General features: G+C 39.5%; 1 protein-coding gene and 1 long non-coding RNA gene across 3 annotated transcripts in view; one reads left to right on the top strand and one right to left on the bottom strand.

Moving 5' to 3' along the window:
* LOC103351062 (uncharacterized) overlaps positions 1–16,264 on the top strand; it is a 28,542-nt gene extending 12,278 nt beyond the window's left edge. For both annotated transcript variants that reach the window (XR_518856.5, XR_016219457.1), the window contains exon 5: positions 16,146–16,264. This is a non-coding gene — a long non-coding RNA (uncharacterized LOC103351062). The remainder of the gene's footprint in view (positions 1–16,145) is intronic.
* Positions 1,287–18,308, bottom strand: PDC (phosducin). The gene is made up of 4 exons (XM_017347892.4): positions 18,250–18,308; positions 6,342–6,426; positions 4,894–5,045; positions 1,287–2,204 (listed from the first exon to the last, which is right to left on the bottom strand). The coding sequence occupies exons 2-4, from the start codon at positions 6,400–6,402 to the stop codon at positions 1,680–1,682; spliced, it is 738 nt and encodes a 245-aa protein (XP_017203381.1). The 5' UTR covers positions 6,403–6,426; positions 18,250–18,308; the 3' UTR covers positions 1,287–1,679.
* Between the last annotated feature and the right edge of the window lie 1,880 nt (positions 18,309–20,188).

The following is a 20,188-nucleotide window of genomic DNA, read 5'->3' on the forward strand; positions in this document are numbered from 1 at the left end:
ATATGGAGAAAGGGAGGGAGAGATGCTGCAGTGTTGGGGAGGGAGGAAATTGCTGTGTGGATAAGGACAGGACCCCCCGCAGCACAGGGGCATGGACACTTTCTCTATCATGATGCAGTGCAGTGTTCACACACAGGTGCACGTTTCAGATGTGGTGGTGGGAAGACTGATAACTTCTGTTTTCTCAGTGAAATATGAACAAGGTGAAATGTTGAAATGTTAAGAGGGGATCAAGGGGTATAGAAATTTTAAGGAAAGAAGAGAAGCTATAAAATAATCCTTTAGGAGAGTAGAGACTAGAACTTGTGACAAACCTGGGCTACCAATTGGGAAATGTGCAAACCTGCTTTAAGTGGGTATCTTTCAGGGACTCCACTTCTGGTGCTTTTGAAGCATGTTGTCTTCAACAGTAGGCCAGGTCTCACACATCAATTTTGTTTCCACTCTGATTCAGACACTTGGAAATTCTTTTATCCTGCCTGCTCTTCAGTTAGTTTAAAAACAGCTTAAAATCACATTTTATTTTGCACATCTATGTGTTTGTGTAGGAAGAAAGACTTGCAGATGTTCTCAAGGAAAATGGGAGTAGAACATCCATTTCATTCTCTAAGTCTGTTTCATTGTATATAAGACAGGAATAATACTATCTACATGTAGACTTACAGTCACTAATTAGAGAAGTTGGGCATAACATCTGGTCCATAATAGGTAATCAATAAGTGGTCATTGTAATAATTGCTACTGCTAAATATTATTTCAATTACTATAATTAAAAAATTCTTGGCTGGCGCCGCGGCTCACTAGGTTAATCCTCCGCCTTGTGGCATTGGCACACCAGGTTCTAGTCCAGGTCAGGGTGCCGGATTCTGTCCCGGTTGCCCCTCTTTCAGGCCAGCTCTCTGCTGTGGCCAGGGAGTGCAGTGGAGGATGGCCCAAGTGCTTGAGCCCTGCACCCCATGGGAGACCAGGAGAAGTACCTGGCTCCTGCCTTTGGATTAGCACGGTGCGCCGGCCGCGGTGGCCATTGGAGGGTGAACCAACGGCAAAGGAAGACCTTTCTCTCTGTCTCTCTCTCACTGTCCACTCTGCCTGTCAAAAAAAAAAAAATTATTGCCTCCATTCTCCCTTAACAAATACAAATTTTTATGACTTTAATGCAGCCTAATATTTCTGTTTTCTTATGCATTGATTTGCTTGAAATATAAAGTATTTTACTTAGTGATGACTTTAGAGTTTTGGCCTTTATATTTCTGTGAATACTTGAAAAACAAGAGACTAAAAAGAAATTTTATTTCCTCATGAGATTTTATTGTTACTATGCAAGCAAAATTAATAATGTAATTTAAAATGTACATATAATAATAATCTTGAAGAAAAAAAGAATAAAAAAGCCAACACATAATTTGAAGGAGTTTTTTAAGAATGTCACAATATTATCCATGTCTGCTAACAAAGACAATAATCACTGAAGACTAAAATATTTTTGTAGTAAAACATTGTATTAGTTTAATAAACTAATGCTAAGAAATGCTAATAACACAATTTTAGTGTCACTAGTGTTATTTTCTGAATTAGAGCAGGCATGGCCATACTTGGTGTTCTCTAAAGGAATATGGATACTACTGAAATCAGCATTCAGTGTGTGCAGGGTAAATATGAGATATTGACATAGTGAATCCTTACTCCATGTCCTCGTCCGTATTTGTCTGCTCTAGGGCTTGCATCTCTCTCTCAGGTAGTAACCCATATTCATTGAGGAAAGACTCCACATCCCCTGCAAAAAATTCTTCTGCAAACTGCTCAGCAACACTAATGAAATTGCTTATCAGTTCTCCCCCTTTGTAGACGAGCAGTGTAGGGAGAACATCTGAGGAAAAGCGGTCCCCAGCGCCTGTGTTGGAAGCTTTTATTTTACAGAATTTGACCATCGGGTACTCTGCTGCAAGGCAAGTTAAGCTGCTGTTGAGAGCGTCGCAGCCCTTTATGCCATCTTCGTAAATGTGAACGACGATCGTGGTTATCTTTTGTTCCTTTTCAATGGTTTCCAGGAATTGCTCCCCCGTTTCCAGCTCATACACAAAGCCATATCTAGGCCCAAAACTCAGCTTCTGGTGCATGTCCTGCATACACTGTCTACGGTATCTACGAAGGCAGTTTTCGTCCTCTTTGTCTTGATGGATCAGTTCATATTCTTGAATGCTCATCTGAGAACAGATGCGAAAAACAATAGAAACAGTCCAGTCAGAAATGTGTACTCCTTCCACACACTAAATCCATTCTCAAGTCAAGGCCTTTACCGTCCTCTCAACCTGGACCCCTTCTTCAAGTCCTGACATGTCCTCCTCTGTCTCCTTCAAGCTCGTACTCAAATGTCACTCTCCTTGATTACTCTACCTGAGAGTCTCTCCTCGGCGTTCTCTCTATTCTTTATACAGATTTATCTTCCTTCAGAGCAATCGACGTTGCTGGCCCTGTGTTTGCTTGTTTACTGATAGCTTTTTAACTGTACTCCATGGAAGCAGGGGTTTTATTGGTCTCATTTATCTTTACTGTCTGCCCTGGTGTCTGGTACATAATTGGAGTTCAGTGACCATTTCATGATTTGGTGAATATGTAACGCTTGCTGAATGTGGTTGATCCACAAGATGTTTACAATGTCTGTCAGAAATATGCCACTTAATTACTACTACTTTGCATGGAAAAAAGCCAGCAAGATCTGCTCTGGAGTAACTTTCAACAAAAAGAAGCACACGCGTACACATATTCACATACATTTAAATGTGCCCCAGAAAATGCCTCTGGACATCAGTGTCCTCTCAACAAAAGCTGTTAAAAGGGTTCTATCATGTAAGTTACAGACTTCCTGGAACGCATAGGATGGAAGTTGAGTACAAGACAGCTTTTCCTGCTCTGATGCTCCTCGATTTAGTCAAGAGGCCCAGCTGCATTTGCATCACTTGGGAACTTGGGAATGCAGATGGTTTGGACAGTGCCCCAGATCAACTGAATCAGGACCTGTAGGGGTGAGGCCTAGTAACCCATGTTTTAACAGGCCCTTCAAGTAATTCTTATCCACTAGTTTAGGCAAAAGTGAGAAAATGCGGAATCCCATCTTCTGGGACAGTTTTCGTTGCAGCTGAACTATAGCACTACCTCCACTCCTGATGTGTTCAACTGAATATTAAGCACTTCTTCAACCAACCAAAAATAAAAAGGACATAAAGGCGCAATGGGATGTAATGTGATTAATAAATGTGGAACAACTTGGAACCGTGGAAGCTGGAGAGGCCCCAAGCTGAGTCATCTGTGGCTGCCTTATCATGTAATCTCTCAAAACAGCGAGTGTTGTCAGTTTGTAATGTAGAGAATTGAGAAGCCCAGAAACTAGTGTTTGTGGGGAACTGCCGTGTTTTAGGCACTTTGCATAGACTATTTTACATATTAGCCCATAACCTCTGAGGGAGGAGCCGTTTTACAGAAGATGCTGAGATTTACATTAAGCACAGCATCTGAAGCTTTCAGCGTCCTTCTCTTGTTTCTGCTTCCTACGTTTATCTTCCTAGTGTCCTCATTCTTCTTCTTATGTGTTATTTATTTATTTATTTTATTCTTTATATTTTATCATCATAGCCCAAATTTAACTTGTTTTAACTCTAAATGTTGTTAAAATGTTTTATATAATTTTTAAGTTGCTATCCTACTTCTGGACATTTCACATACCAAACCACACAAATACTGATTTAGAGATGCATTTGAGCATTCATATATGAACCTGTTTCATTCATATATTCAGGCATACAAATACTTAGGCATTCAGATACATTTCCAAACTCAATTTTAGTTTAAAACTTTTAGTAATCATCACATCACACATTTGTATAGTATGGGTGTTTGACATATTCAAGACACTTTCAGATTTATTTTCTCATCATATCTCTTTAAAACAAAGTGGGGAGGTGTTGTTACAGTTCCTCACATGGGAAAATTTGTCTCTCCACATCACATAGTGTGTTGGTGAAGAAACCAAACCTCTGCCACTGCCTCCCCAAAAATCTGTGACTTGAAGATCTTTCCAATGGTCAGAAGCGTGGGACTAAGGCGTGCTTCTGATCTAGTCTGTTAAAAATCAATACACAGGTCATACCTGCTGATAGGGAAATAAGCAATCCACTCAGCTGATTTTCCCCACAATGAAAATCACTATGGTTTCTTTTGTCATTGTCGTCATCATCATTATATAAACCATACACTCTAATTATAAAGGTTCAGAAATGGCCTAAAAGCTTGAAGCAGGAAGTAGCAAATACTGAAATGTGGCCACTCTAATACTCAGAAAATGTTCACTAACACTTTAGAGATCCTGTTTTAAGGCATCCCTTAGTATACATAGAAATATATATTACGTAACGTAATTGAGATAGTTTTTAAAAGTACAAAAATATTAATACCTTTTATAAAAAAGGAGTTGTGGGTCATCCTGCCTGCCTTCTACTTCCCAACCAATATCATCCTTTCAAATTACCAATATTGTCAAGTTGATGAGTGTCCTTGTGTGTTTCTCTCCATACACACACCTGCCATATATTTGTATATGCATATTCTGAGGTCATTTTATTGCTCTATAGCATCAGATATATAATTTAAAATTCTCTGTGATTTGCTTTCTCATGTTGTGAAATGACCTCTAAAATTAACTCGTTTTTATAATCCATTCCTTTAGTAACTGCATGCTAATATGGAATGGTTTTCTATGGGGATTTGGTTCATTTTCTGGTTTTGCCAGTGTAAACAGTACTGCACTGTATTTTGTAATATTCTGAGTATATTCTTTGGTGTGACTCAGACTAGACAATGTATTCTCAATGGCTTGTGATCAACTTTGCATTATCTCACCTTCCTCCCCAGTCTGTCTTTCGCGTCCTTGTCATCTTTGCTCTGAGGAGAAGACATTTGCCTGAGAATCTCCTTCTTGCTAGGTGGGACTGAATCACTGTCTTCACTCTCTAATTTAAACTTTCTCCAATCATTTATTACTCCTTTGGGTCCTGGAATAAAAAGTTTAAAAAATTATTTCTTAATTTTAAAAGAACTATTTGCACAACCGAAATGTGTATACATGTTGCCATGGGAATAGATTTGTCATCTCTGCATCTGAAGCCAACATCTTGTTTTGGCTAGAAATTTCCAACTGCTCTGCTCATAAAAAATTGTTGTTCCACATTAATTTTGCTAAATGAGGTTTGGTAATGAATCTTTCAGAAACATCTGCATTAATGAAAATATAAATTATGCACTTTAAATTATTAAAAAACTAGAATATAGTGAAGCAACTCAGATTTTAGGAAAGAGCACTTTTATTGCAGAAGAAATAGTAAACTAAGATTGGCACTACACTGTTAATCAAGGAAGCGAGGATGGTTGGAGAAACAAGGACAATAGTACCCAGGGCAACCAATGAGAAGGAAGCCTGCTCTTCAGTTAGCAAAGCTGAAATGGCTTTGAAAAAATCTTTGTAAACCATCTAATCTCTTCTGAGTGTTCTCTGAAATAGAAACAAATAGCTGCATTTATCAGTCTTTAATAGTCATTGATTTTGTTACATTTAGAAAGATATTCCCCACATGGTTCATTATAAAATGAATACCTATGCATTCTTTTCTAGTACTTAGATGAATTCATTCAAACTTCTGGCTAAATATAAAGGCTCTAGTCCCTATTAAAAGAGAGAGGGGACCACTAGACAAATAAGATTCAACAGACTTAAAGAAATTTGAATTTTAAAATTTAAGTCATAGATTTTAAGCTTAGAGCTCTCAGAAATGTCACAGAGTTATCCAGAGAAAATTTAACAGATTAGGAAAACAGGCTCTGGAGAAAATGAATTGAAGTCTTCGGTGTTTTCAAGGAATTTAGAAACCCATCTGATTCAAGAATGTTTTTATCATTCTCTTTATTTTGTTCAGATTCAAAAAAATTAACACTAAGGGCCATTTATTTACCTCTGGTCTGCTGTTGTTTATAAAATACCAAAGGAAGCTCATTGGGAGGGTGGAGTGGATAAGTAAAGAGGAAAGTGGTTTAATTATAGCGCAGACAGAGAGGTCTAATGATATTTGGGCAGCAAGAAATAATAGTTGGTGTTTTTCTTGCTGTTTGACATCAGATAAAACCACTTTAAGAGTCTGTTTCAAATTAATTTATTGAAATATTTTTAGATTGTTCTATCAGACTATATGAAAATATTACTGAAATTCCATGATAAATAGTATCAAAAAAGAATACTACATATTTCCACACTTAGTTTTGGCTTAATAATTACATTTTTTTCTAACTTCACTGACCTGTGTGTGTGGCTTGTCCTTCGAAATCTTCCTCTAAACTATGGCTTTTGGCTTCTTCCATTTTAGGGACTGGATTTGATATAATCTATAGGATAACCAAAGAAGTAATAAGGACAGATAAATTTCAGTATATACATACTTGCATATACACTTATATTTGCATTTACTATATATGCATATTCACAAATGTACATAGTCTTCTGCTGACAGGTTCCGTGGCAGGTGAAGACTTACCTCTAAGTGATAAAGTGTTTAGAATGCATTGTAATGGGACATTAATTTAACCCTTTTGTCATTAATGGTGTCTAGACCTAATAATTTGACATAATTCATTTTTTATTTATGCTTTGATTTTAAGTCCATGAACATAATGAACATTATTTATTACTGATTTTATTATTGTGTATTACTATATTTCATAAAATTCTAGCCCAATATCTTACATAACAAGAAATTTTAATCTAATGAGTATATACTTACTATGAATACTTAGTAGGTGCCTGGCATTGTTTTAATAATTTTAGTTGTCAGAATTATTTAGTTCTCACACAGCTGTGTGTGGTAGGGACAACTGTTAATGTTATTTTACAACTTTAAGAAGCTGAAGTAGGAGAAATTTACTCATCTATGATCACACAGAGAATGCTATAATGGATTTGAACTTCGATTGTATACCTTTGGAACCCACTCTTAACTGTTAAACTACTATGGAAGTTAACATACTATATCACAGTCATTTTTCCCAGTGTGACTTGGTAAATCCAATCTCTGAGTTGGCATTGAAGAATAATGGTCTAAGGAACACTGCAATTCAATACCTAACACCATAACTTCTCTTCATACCATAAAGCAAGTTTTGATGGCAGTGTTACTCATCAAGCAAATTAAAATGTTACCCATCAAGTAAGTAGAATTGTAGTACCTTTGAGAAACTAAAACCTATTAAAAGCATTGGACTTTTATTTGAAGGGAACTTCTTAATGACCTCTTGAAGACCCTGTTTATTCTTAGTTCACATCCCAACTTAATTGCTTACTTAAATTTCAGATAACAATTTAGTTATCTGAAAAACTAAATTGTTATATGCATGGATATGTTCTCTAAGGTATACACATGGTTAGGATTATTCTGAAATGTTCAAGTCAGGGAGATAGTCTAACCGTGAGTATAGTATCTTTTTATACTGTCTTCTTTTACTTGTTTCCCTTTGTGTCTTTCTTTCTAAGTCAACTTTAAGCATTAATGTCATTCAGCTTGTGCTTTTAATTTCTTCTTTTTTTTTTTTGTAACTTGTATGAGGACTCGTCACAAAGTTAATGGAAAATACATATGAAAAAAACCGCATGCATTGAAAAAAATTTTTGTTTCACAATCAGCGTGTACACTAACTTGTTATGACATGTCTGAAAAGGATCTGGTTTGAGGTACAAAGAAAGATAAGACATCAGTTTGAAAAGAGGTCCTGTTGGAGCAACATGAATTCTCCCAAAATTGAAGCAAGAACAAATATGAAACTAAAAAAGCTTGTGTGGAAGAATGGTGGAATCACTGATGTTTACTAAAAGCTTATGGTGATAGTGTGCCCCACAGAATTTAGCAGTTTACAAATTAATGACTTATTTTAAGAACGGATGAGATGGTGTTGAAGATTAAACCTTGAGTGGCAGACCATCCATATAAATTTGTGAAGAAAATATTGATCTTGTTTAAGCTTCAACTGAGGAGGACTGACAATTAACAGCAGAAACAGTAGTCAGCACCACAGACATCTCAACTGGTTTCAGCTTACACAATTCCAACTGAAGAATTGAAATTGAGCAGACTTTTTTTTTGATAGGTACCAAATCTGTTGTGCCTCTGTCAGTGTTAGACAAGAGCAGAGTTTTTCATGGAAACTTTAAACAAGTGTGATTAAGATCCCAAAGAATTCCTTCAAATAATTATTATTGGAGATGAAGCATGGCTTTACCAGTATAATCCTGAAGACAAAACACAATCAAAGCAATAACTATTAAGAGATACAAGTAGCCCTGTCAAGAGCAAAGATCGTGGTTACAGGTTGTGTGTTTTTTTTTTTTTTGTTTGTTTGTTTGTTTGTTTTTTTGCCATGCTCAAGGCATTTTTCTTGACTTTTATAGGAGAACAAAAATGATAAAAATTGTTAATTATGAGAGTTTAGAGAGAATTAGCTAAAGCCTTAGCAGAAAAATGCCCAACAAAGTTTCAGTACAGAGCCCTTCTCCAACATGACATTGCTTCTCCTCATTCTTTTCTCATCAAATAAGGAAATTTTTTTTTTTTTGTTTTGACAGGCAGAGTGGACAGTGAGAGAGACAGAGAGAAAGGTCTTCCTTTTTGCCGTTGGTTCACCCTCCAATGGCCGCCATGGCTGGTGCGCTGCGGCCGGCGCACCGCGCTGATCCGAAGGCAGGAGTCAGGTGCTTCTCCTGGTCTCCCATGGGGTGCAGGGCCCAAGCACTTGGGCCATCCTCCACTGCACTCCCTGGCCATAGTAGAGAGCTGGCCTGGAAGAGGGGCAACCTGGACAGAATCCGGCGCCCTGACCGGGACTAGAACCTGGTGTGCTGGCGCTGCTAGGTGGAGGATTAGCCTATTGAGCCATGGTGCCGGCCAAAATAAGGGAAATTTAATGAGAGTTCCAGTGAGAAATCATTAACCGTCCTCCTAACAGCCCTGATTTGACTCCAGACTTCTTTTTGTTTCCCAATCTTACAAAACCTGTAAATGTTACCTTTTCCCCTGTGGTTAATAATGTAAAAATGGGCTGGCACCGCGGCTTACTAGGCTAATCCTCCGCTTGCAGCGCTGGCACCCCGGGTTCTAGTCCCGGTTGGGGCACCGGATTCTGTTCCGGTTGTTCCTCTTCCAGTCCAGCTGTGGACCGGGAAGGCAGTGGAGGATGGTCCGTGCTTGGGTCCCTGCACCCGCATGGGAGACCAGGAGGAAGCGCCTGGCTTCTGGCTTCAGATCGGCGCAGCACGCCGGCTGTAGTGACCATTTTGGGGGTGAACCAATGGAGGGAAGACCTTTCTCTCTGTCTCTCTCTGTCTCTCTCTCTCTAACTCTGCCTGTCAAAAAAAAAATGTAGTAAAAATGACCACTTTGACATGACTAAATTCCCAGGACCCTTAATTGTTTAGTGATGGAGTAAATGGTTGCTATCATCCCGTACAAAAGTGTTTTGAACATATGAGAGCTTATATTTAAAAAATGCTTATTTTAAAATTTTTGATAAACGTTTATCTTTAAGTCCCTGATGCAGTCTATTTGATGCTTTCCCAAGACACAGGATGGTAAACTAGAACTGTTTGTCTTAATTCTTGATTTCCTTTTCTTCATGACTTGTGTTCCTAACACTTGGACTAGTTCTCTAATTTTATTTTCCTTACCACAGTCCCTATCCAGAATCAGTGGACTGCAAACATTTTGCTTATTTGATTTTTCCTGCATGAACAAGAAAGGCTGTCAAGGAAAAATCAATCCATTTCACAAGATTTATTTAATGGTAAATGTGATAAGAAGTATAAAATTTGAATGAATTTACAACAAAAAAGATTGATGAAACATGGAAATAAGTAAATAAGGTTGAACAAAACAAGTCATTTAAGGGGCTGGACCCATGGCTCACTTGGTTAATCCTCTGCCTGCGGCACCGGCATCCCATATGGGCTCCAGGTTCTAGTCCCAGTTGCTCCTCTTCCAGTCCAGCTCTTTGCTGTGGCCAAGGAAGGCAGTGGAGGATGGCCCAAGTGCTTGGGCCCCTGCACCCACATGGGAGACCAGAAGGAAGCACCTGGCTCCTGGCTTCGGATGGGTGCAGTGCGCGGCCATAGCGGCCATTTGGGGGATGAAAGGAAGACCTTTCTCGCTGTTTCTCTCTCTCACTGTCTAACTCTCCTGTCCAAAAAAAAAAAAAAAAAAGTCATTTAATTATTTACTACAGTTATTTATAAAAAATTTTGCATCTAAGAAAATATGAAAAATTTTGCTTCAAAAGCAAATTATAGAACAAAGAAATGGAAACTTACTTGATAACTTTAATAGCTGCTTAATTCCTAGAACAGTAGACTCAAGTCCATTTTATTTTTCTAGACTACATTGTTACCGTGGGTTATTTATTATTGTCAATGAACATATATAAGGTTTTAGAAGATAGGAATATGATTTTATTTAAATGTTGAAGAGACAGAAGCGTATATTTTTTCTTATTGCTAATGTAGTTGACAATCTGAGAAAAAAACCTCACTTTTCAGAAAAGTCTTTCTTTTACCAATTTCTAGAAACTTACTGAAAAGATAATCTGATTATTTAGGACAAACGTGGTTTGTTGATTGGATTAGTGTATGTTGGCCACTACAGTAAATGAAGAGTAAAACTCTTGCAGTGTGGTTCTGATTAATACCAAGGCTTAATTTGATTGGGTTGCTTAAGAAAAAATTAGAGTCCGTAACACAAGGATTAGGAAAATTTCCTACTGTTTACTGCCAGGGTAAAAAGTGAACAAACTGAAAGAAAAATATTACAATATGAGTGTGCTTGCTTGCTCTGCTTGAAGCTTCTGTAGAGGACACGAGTAGAGAATCATTAGCTATTGATAGATTGCTACATTTCTAATTTTTAAATATTTTTTAATTATATGAAAGGCAGAGTAAAAGAGAGGGCAAGGGAGGGGTGGGGGAAGAGAGAGAGCCAGAGATAGAGAATGAGAGGGAGAATATCGTTCATTTGCTTGTTCACTCCGCAAAGGGCCTCAAGAACTGGGGCTGGGCCGGCCCAAACCCAGGAGCCAGGAGCTTCACCTGGGTCTTCCACATGGGCACTGGGGCCAAACACTTAGGCCGTCTTTCACTGCTTTCCCGGGTACATTATCAGGGAGCAGGACCGGAAGTGGAGTAGCTGGCCTGAACCAGGCGCCCATATGAGATGCCAGCACCACAGGCGAGGCCTTGTCCGCTCTGTCACAGCGCTGGCCCCGCTACATTTCTGTTAATTTCCTTTGCCACCAACTTCTTCTGGAATTTTCTAATTATCCCAAATAATTTATCTTCTCCAAAATTTACATTAGTATCATTAAAATAATGAATTGATATTTGTACAGTGTTTAGAACCTAGTGTATAGCAAGTACTCTCATGTGTTTGTGTGAGAAAAAATAATTTATCTTTTATATAAGTGTATGTAATGTGTATTTAAAAATATCAACATTTGATTTTCAAGTGGCTAAAAGTTAATACTGGTTGAAATTATTAGTGGTTTAAAAATTCCATGTTGGCCAGTGCCGTGGCTCACTGGGCTGGTCCTCCGCCTGCGGTGCCGGCACCCTGGTTTCTAGTCCCAGTTGGGGTGCCGGTTCTGTCCCAGTTGCTCCTCTTCCAGTCCAGCTTTCTGCTGTGGCCCGGGAGGGCAGTGGAGGATGGCCCAAGTGCTTGGGCCCTGCACCCGCATGGGAGACCAGGAGGAAGCACCTGGCTCCTGGTTTCGGATCGGCGCAGCGCTCCAGCTGTAGTGGCTATCTGGGGGGTGAACCAATGGAAGACCTTTCTCTCTGTTTCTCTCTCTCTCTCACTGTCTAGCTCTGCCTGTCAACAAACAAACAAAAATAAAAATTCCATGTCTGCTTTAGGTCAAAGGCTTTAAAACAACAATAGGACTATTCTAAGACTTTGAGTGATAGTAAGCATGCCTTTTGTGTGACTGGAAATTGGTGATAAAATAAGGCAAGATGACAGAAAAAACTGCTGCTTCACAGTGGTCCAGAAGAGTTACTATTGGGGCTGGCACTGTGGCTGAAGCAGGTAAAGCTGCTGCCTTCAGTGCCAGCATCTCATATGGGCACCAGTTCGAGTCCTGGTTGCTCTGCTCCTGATCCAGCTCTCTGCTATAGCCTGGGAAAGCTGTGGAAGATTGCCAAAGTCCTTAGGCCCTGGACCTGTGTGGTAGACCTGGAAGAAGCTCTGTATTTCTCATCATATATATATATATATATATATATATATATATATATATGTATATGTATATATATACACACACACACACATATATATATAATTTATTTATTTATTTATTTTTGCCAGGCAGAGTTAGAGAGAGAGGCAGAGAGAAAGGTCTTCCTTCCGTTGGTTCACTCCCCTAATGGCTGCTACAGCCGGTGCTGTGCCTATACGAAGCCAGGAACTGGGTACTTGCTCCCGGTCTCCCATGCGGGTGCAGGACCCAAGGATCTAGGCCATCCTCCACTGCACTCCCGGGCCACAGCAGAGAGCTGGACTGGAAGAGGAGCAACTGGGACAGAATCCAGCGCCCCAACCTGGATCAGAACCCGTGGCGCCGGCGCTGCAGGCGGAGGATTAGCCTAGTGAGCTGGGCGCCGGTTGCTCATCTTATATAGTTATAAAATGCGATGTTCCTTTTTTTTTTTTTTAATTTAGGTGAGTCTAATAATGTTTTAATTACTCATATCTGTGTTACGTAAAAATTTTATTTGGATGGACTTTGATAGACTGTCATTCACTTAAAAGGGCATTACCAGACCCCTCAAGATTTTAAAGCATAAATTTACCAAATTAAGGTTTTATTTTTCTCTTAATTTGAGATTTTAATGATTTTAAAAGCATGGATTTTGTGGAATAACATTTTAAAAACTTTACCTTCAAAACTCTAACACTTCCTAATCATGGTTTAGTGATGCCAAGAAATAAAATAGATGAATCTAGTTAGTTTTGTTTGTTGTTTCTGTTTCAGGTGGTCTAGAATAGAAAGCAAGTGAGTAATATTCTTAAACATTAGTTTTACAAGACTCTTTAAATACTCAAATCCACCTCTAACCATTTAATTTTAATTATCCTTCTTTATACACACTGTGATAATGGCAATTGTTAAGAATTTCAAATGTGTTGATCTAATTTAACCAGAGCATACAGTACAGCTGGGAGTATCCTAGAGTTCTTTCAGAAGAGTTTTGCTTTAAGTCTCTTGGTAGTTTATTGGTAGGTTTTCAAATAGTGGGATCATTTCATCACTGTACCCTCAGCTGACTTGTTATCATTCACAACAGCTGACAGCATCTACTTTCACCAGTTTTCTCCAACACTGCAAGTTCTTTGGAATTGTTTTGCACTTGTGATTGTTTTCTTATACTTGTTTCATACATTGTATGCTAGGTAGTTCATACAGACTATCTTTAATTCTCACAAAATAAATACTCTTATTTTTCATATGCTGATTATCAGACTCTGAGAGAGCCAGTGACTTGCCAAAACTCAGAGAGGTAGGATGGAGTAGATAGAGCCATATTTCAAGTCTCTGACTCTTCAATCTCCTAAATGCTTATTTTTTTCTACTATTTATTATTTCTGCTTATTGATAAAAATCTTAATTAATGAATATATTAAACACACAGGCTAACCAAATATGTTGTGTGTGCATTAAAAAATTAGAATATGCAAGATAATAAATCAGTAAGTCACCATGTTCCTAAATTTTTTCTTCAAGATTTATTTTATTTATTTGAAAGGCAGAGAGAGAGACACACACACACACAGAGAGAGAGCTCATCTGTCTGCTGGTTCAATCCCCAAATGGCTGTGTCAGCCAGGCTGAAGCCAGCAGCCAGGAGCTTCTTCTGGGTCTCCCATGTGGGTGCTGGGGCCCAAGGACTTGTGCCATCTTTTGCTGCTTTTCCCAGGCCATGTGCAGGAAGCTGAATTGGAAATGGAACAGCCAGGATTTAAACTAGCACCATATGGAATGCCAGTGTTGTAGGTGACAGCTTAACCTCTTAATGCCACAATGCTGGCCCCTTCCTAAATTTTTTTAAGACAGTATTTATGTGAATGGTGTATTTCTATCTTGTATTAAATCTCATTAACCTCAGTTAATGAGCCAGCTAGGCTCTGTCTGGATCCCATCTCCACACCCACCGGGCTCTGGCTGTGCAGCGCCAGCTAGGCTCTGTCTGGATCCCATCTCCACACCCACCGGGCTCTGGCTGTGCAGCGCCGGCTAGGCTCTGTCTGGATCCCATCTCCACACCCACCAGGCTCTGGCTGTGCAGCGCCGGCTAGGCTCTGTCTGGATCCCATCTCCACACCCACTGGGCTCTGGCTGTGCAGCGCCGGCTAGGCTCTGTCTGGATCCCATCTCCACACCCACTGGGCTCTGGCTGTGCAGCACCGGCTAGGCTCTGTCTGGATCCCATCTCCACACCCACTGGGCTCTGGCTGTGCAGCACCGGCTAGGCTCTGTCTGGATCCCATCTCCACACCAGGCTCTGGCTGTGCAGCGCCGGCTAGGCTCTGTCTGGGTCACATCTCCACACCCACCGGGCTCTGGCTGTGCAGCGCCGGCTAGGCTCTGTCTGGATCCCATCTCCACACCGGGCTCTGGCTGTGCAGCGCCGGCTAGGCTCTGTCTGGATCCCATCTCCACACCCACTGGGCTCTGGCTGTGCAGCACCGGCTAGGCTCTGTCTGGATCCCATCTCCACACCGGGCTCTGGCTGTGCAGCGCCGGTTGGGCTCTGTCTGGATCCCATCTCCACACCGGGCTCTGGCTGTGCAGCGCCGGTTGGGCTCTGTCTGGATCCCATCTCCACACCCACCGGGCTCTGGCTGTGCAGCGCCGGTTGGGCTCTGTCTGCATCTCAGCGCCACACCAGGCTCTGGATTTGTGCTCCATGTGAGCTCTGCCTGGACGTGAACTTCACACTGGACTCTGCTCTGCGCTTCATGCCAGGCTCTGTCTGCTTCTGCATTCCTGGGGAGTCACTTTGTACTCCTCACCCTGCAGGGCTGCCTGTTCTCTCTTTTCCTACCTCTAACCACACATCTTAGGTCATTGTTTCCTGTGTTTTTCAAGGTGACTGTGAGCTAATCTCACCAACTAAGCCAAGCTAATGGGCTCACCAATACTAGTACACACGTATTAATGTGGGATGTTTCAGCCACTGCCATGATATCTTCCCAATGTCATACTGAACTGTGGCCAGCAATTCTTTTCTTTCCTGTAAGACAAGTTTAGGAATTTCATATAAGGTAGTTCTGAGGGCGCTGAATCAGATCACTGAAGTATTACTGTACCTGTGGAGACCTCCACTGCCACTCAGATCCTAGAGATGGTTCTAATTATTTTATCCAAGTCTTACTTTCCTCTTTTTCTGTCCTACCCATTATCTTATTTTTATAAGATAATTTCATAGATACTTTATTTTTTAAATAAATCTTTATCATAATATGGTTTACTTCTAGTAAGATCTATTTGCCACAAGGGTTTTCAGAACATATAAAATAGGGATTTTTTAAAAAAGATTTATTTATTTGAAGGACAGAGTTACAGAGAGAGGTTGAGACAGACAAAGAGGTAGAGACAGATGGCTGCAGTGGCTGGAGCTGCGCCAATCCGATGCTAGGAGCCAGGAGCCTCCTCCAGGTCTCCCACACGGGTGTAAGGGCTCAAGGACCTGGGCCATCCTCCACTGCTCTCCCAGGCCACAGCAGAGAGCTGGATAGGAAGAGGAGCAGCCAAGACTAGAACCAGTGCCCATATGGGATGCTGGCACTTCAGGCCAGGGCTTTAACCCGCTGCGCCATAGCGCTGGCCCCAAAGGACTTTTTTTTGGAATCAGAAATACAGGACTAATAAAACATGCATGGAGTTGCTCAAAAACAATACAAAGACTTTCTGAAGATATGTGTCTAAGTGAGAAGTGGGAGGAATGATTTAATTTGAATATAACATACTTGGTTTCAGTGAATTGACTGTTCATGATTTTTTTTTTTTTTTGACAGGCAGAGTTAAACAGAGAGAGAGAGAGAGAGAGAGAGAGCTTCCTTTTTCCGTTGGTTCACCCCCAAGTGGCCGCTATGGTTGGCGTGTTGTGGCCAGTGCGCTGCACTGATCCGAAGCCAGGAGCCAGGTGCTTTCTCCTGGTCTCCCATGTGGGTGCAGGGGCCCAAGCACTTGGGCCATCCTCCACTGCCTTGCTTGGCCATAGCAGAGAGCTGGACTGGAAGAGGAGCAACCGGGACAGAATCCAGTGCCCCGACCGGGACTAGAACCCAGGGTGCCGGCACCGCACGCGGAGGATTAGCCTAGTGAGCTGTGGCACCTGCCCAACTGTTCATGATTTTGCAAACCAGAAATGATTTTTCCATTAGATTTTGCATTTATGTATTGGACCTTCTGTGTCTTTTTGAATTTCAGTTTCCTGGTGGGGTAGGACTTGCAGAGACAATAACAACATTCAGGTTTTTTTTTTTTTTTTTTTTTTTTTTTGCCAACGTCTGTTATTCTAGTTGTTAATTTTGGGATAGGTCAACTTTTTACATTTTTGTGGTGTCGTAAAGTGAGTTTTCTTTAAAAATAAATCCCCGGAAGGATACATAGAATACAGAATACACAATCTTCAGGATGGTTGTATCAAGTAAGAAATTGCCAAGTAAATGGTCTGCACTCAGCATGTATTAGTTTATTTTTCTTTACATCCAAAACACACACCGTGATGCTATTGAAAACATTCCTTTATGTATTACCTACTCTCCTACTCTCCTCCATGTGTGTAGGTAAAGTTCACAGCAACTTTGATAGGAGACACTGCCAAGCAGATGAGTTTCCTTAGCATCAACCTACACAAATCATTTTTCTTTTTTAATAAAAGAGACTGGCAGATGGAAGATGAAGAGAACCTTTTGAAAAATTTGTGTGTCAGAAATCCATAGTAAATTGCACTTTCTTCTCTATCATCCTGAGGCATCAGTAAGAAATATTTGTTCTGGGAAACATGAGTTTTTAAAATTGTAATTCTTAACTCCTAATGAAGAGACATCAACCTATTCAGGTTGTGTGCAGTTACAGATACTCTCTTAGTTCTTCTGGAGAAAACAGAAGTAAAAGATCTTGCATGAGACTTAGGACAGCTATCTTTTTCGAGTATCTTTATTTATAAATATACTTATTCCAGTATGTATTGTTCGAATTCCATTACAGATATTACCATTAATCGTCCATATATATGATTCTATAGTACTTGATACTATATTATATTCAATTTGTAAACATAGTTTTTTGACAAAATTTTCCCATGATAAATTAGATGATATTTAAAGTTTTTTCTGGCTCTAAGATTATGTGACTGTAAGTAGCATATATAATGGACCGAAAAAGTATTTAAAATGAATGTTATAATTAAAAGCTGTTTTTGCAGTTAATAAAAACAGTGCATTGCAAAACAATGGGGAAACCTGTTACACTCATTTTCATGATATAAGCTGTAAAGTTTATTAGTGATAACAACCACTTCTATTGGGGAAAAATAGAAGAAAAATAAAACCAATTTGAGAAAAAAGTACCCAAACTTCACTAATAATAAACTCTCAATACTTTTTTCTTTTAAAAACATTACTTCTAACTCATTAAGTTTTAAACTAGCCTTTCAAAACAGATATTATCCTCACTCTAAAGATGATAATGACAATACCAACAACAGTATAAGTAGAAGGCCCCAGAGATCTGAGAATGTATTAGCCTGAATGCAATCTTCCCTTTCAGAACATGGAGCCAAAGCCTCACACAGGAAATATAAAGAACCTAATTCTTCCCTTCAGTTCTCCTTTCAGTAAAAGGGAGCCCTGAAGAATTAAATGTTTAAAAATTAGTTTCCCACTCACGTGTAATCTTATTTTAACTAGAATATCACTCAAAATTGTGTGCTCGCTCTGAATGACTAGTACATATCATTTTATGAGGGAAAAATACATAGTATTTGAAGAGCAGGAAGTCTATATACAACATTGAAATATTTTAAAAGTAGATAATAATACCATATAAAATCACCATTCTTATAAAGTAAAATTTAACGAATTATATTATCAAGAAAACTACTTGCAGACTCACAGTTTGTATCTCTGTGCCTGGTGTCCTTGCTTATGTTCAGTTGGTGAGAATCTCTGTCTACTAAACTCCTTTTGAACTTGGAAAGGTTTAAGCTCAGACTTAGGATCCCTGGGTATTGATGACCCTTGCAGAAATAGCTCTGAAAACATAATAGGATTGACATAAGAGAATTAACAAAGCCTATTCATTAATACTAGGGCAAAAACAAACTAGCAAACTAGCATACAAAGAACTTTAGATCCTGTGGTTATTATAATCTTTGTCCACCTATTTTTGTTATTTCAGGAAAAAAATTTCTCTTTCTAGCATGGACTTCAGTTATTCTTAGAAATTTATTTGCTGTTATCTAAAAGAAAAAGTTAAAATTTTTCTGACCATAAAATCTTTCTTGTTCAATATTAAGTGTCCTCCTCAGCATGATGTGTCCTGGTCTATTTTGCCCTTTTAGATTCACCAGCTGGCTACTTCTTCCCCTTTATGAATGAAATGTTTAGTAATGTTAATGATCTCTGCTCTGTGGTCTTTTTTTTTAATTGAGTGATTCTTCTGTTTTTCCACCCAGAAACCTTTTTTTTAGGAATACAAACTTCATACATTTCATAATTACAATTTTAGGAACATGTGATTTTTCACACTGTACTTACCCTCCCACCCACTCTTCTACTCCACTTCCTCCTCCTTCTCCTATACCCACTCTTTTTTTTTTTAAACTAAGATCTATTTTCAGTTAACTTTATACACATATGATTAACTCTGTTAATAAGAGTTCAATAAACATAAAAATACACTTTGCTGTGTTCTGTCTTGTTTTATTCACTTTTCTTCCTTGTGCCATTCTAAACAATGAGCTTCCATTCAGTAGCATTTTACCAACTGCCTTGCCTTTCTTTGCTGGGGAGTGCTTACCAAAAATGCAGCTGTGGTCTTCAGAAATATTTTACATATTTTTAGAGTATTCAATGATGTGTAAACCCTGAAATCACTGTTCTTTATCCTAAGGTAAAGTTTAGCAGAAATTAGTCTTTTGGGGTAGCCTTTGGCATAGGGGTCACCATACCACATGGAACACCCACATCCTTTCTTGGAGTGCGTGGGTTCTGTTCTTGATTCCAGCTTGCTGCAATGTGCACCGTGGGAGGCAGCAGGTGGTAACTCAGTCGTCGGGTCCCTGCCACCACATCTGAGACCCAGGTTGTTTCTCTGACTTCAGCCTCACCTCGCCCCAACTGTAACCTGCCTGCTTGTCTTTCGGTCTGTCTGCCTTTCAAGTAAATAATAACTTTTAAAAGATATTGTTAATACAAGAGAAATTAGACCTTATCAATGAGGCCATTGGTTCAAGGCTGCCCAATAGGTTGTATATTTTATGATCTAAGAGTGGTTTATAGTTCACGGGAAAGGTTGAATGGGTGATAGAAAGCAATTACATAAAGATTATTACAGGGCCTGCACTGTGGCATAGCGGGCAAAGCCGCTGCCTGCAGTTCTGGAATCCCATATGGGCGCCGGTTGGAGTCCTGGCTGCTGTACTTCCGATCCAGCTCTCTGCTATGGCCTGGGAAATCAGAAGATGACCCAAGCCTTTGGGCCCCTGCGCCCACATAGGAGACCTAGAAGCAGCTCCTGGCTCCTGGCTTCGGATCGGCCCAGCTATGGCTGTTGCTGCCATTTGGGGAGTGAACCAGTGGATGGAAGACCTCTCTCTCTGTCTCAGCCTCTACTTCTCTGTGGCTCTGCCTTTCAAATAAATATATTTAATATATATTTATTATATTATATAATAAATGCAATATTATATAATTACATATGTATATACATATACATATATGTATAATATGTGTATTTATACACACATATATTGTATATATTTTGTGTATATATAATTATATATGTACTATATAATATATATTAATATATGTAATTTTTAAAAAGATTATTA

This window comes from Oryctolagus cuniculus, chromosome 13, assembly GCF_051225735.1.
Source record: "Oryctolagus cuniculus isolate XC-2025 breed Fujian yellow rabbit chromosome 13, ASM5122573v1, whole genome shotgun sequence".
In the NCBI taxonomy this organism is placed as follows: Eukaryota; Metazoa; Chordata; class Mammalia; order Lagomorpha; family Leporidae; genus Oryctolagus; species Oryctolagus cuniculus.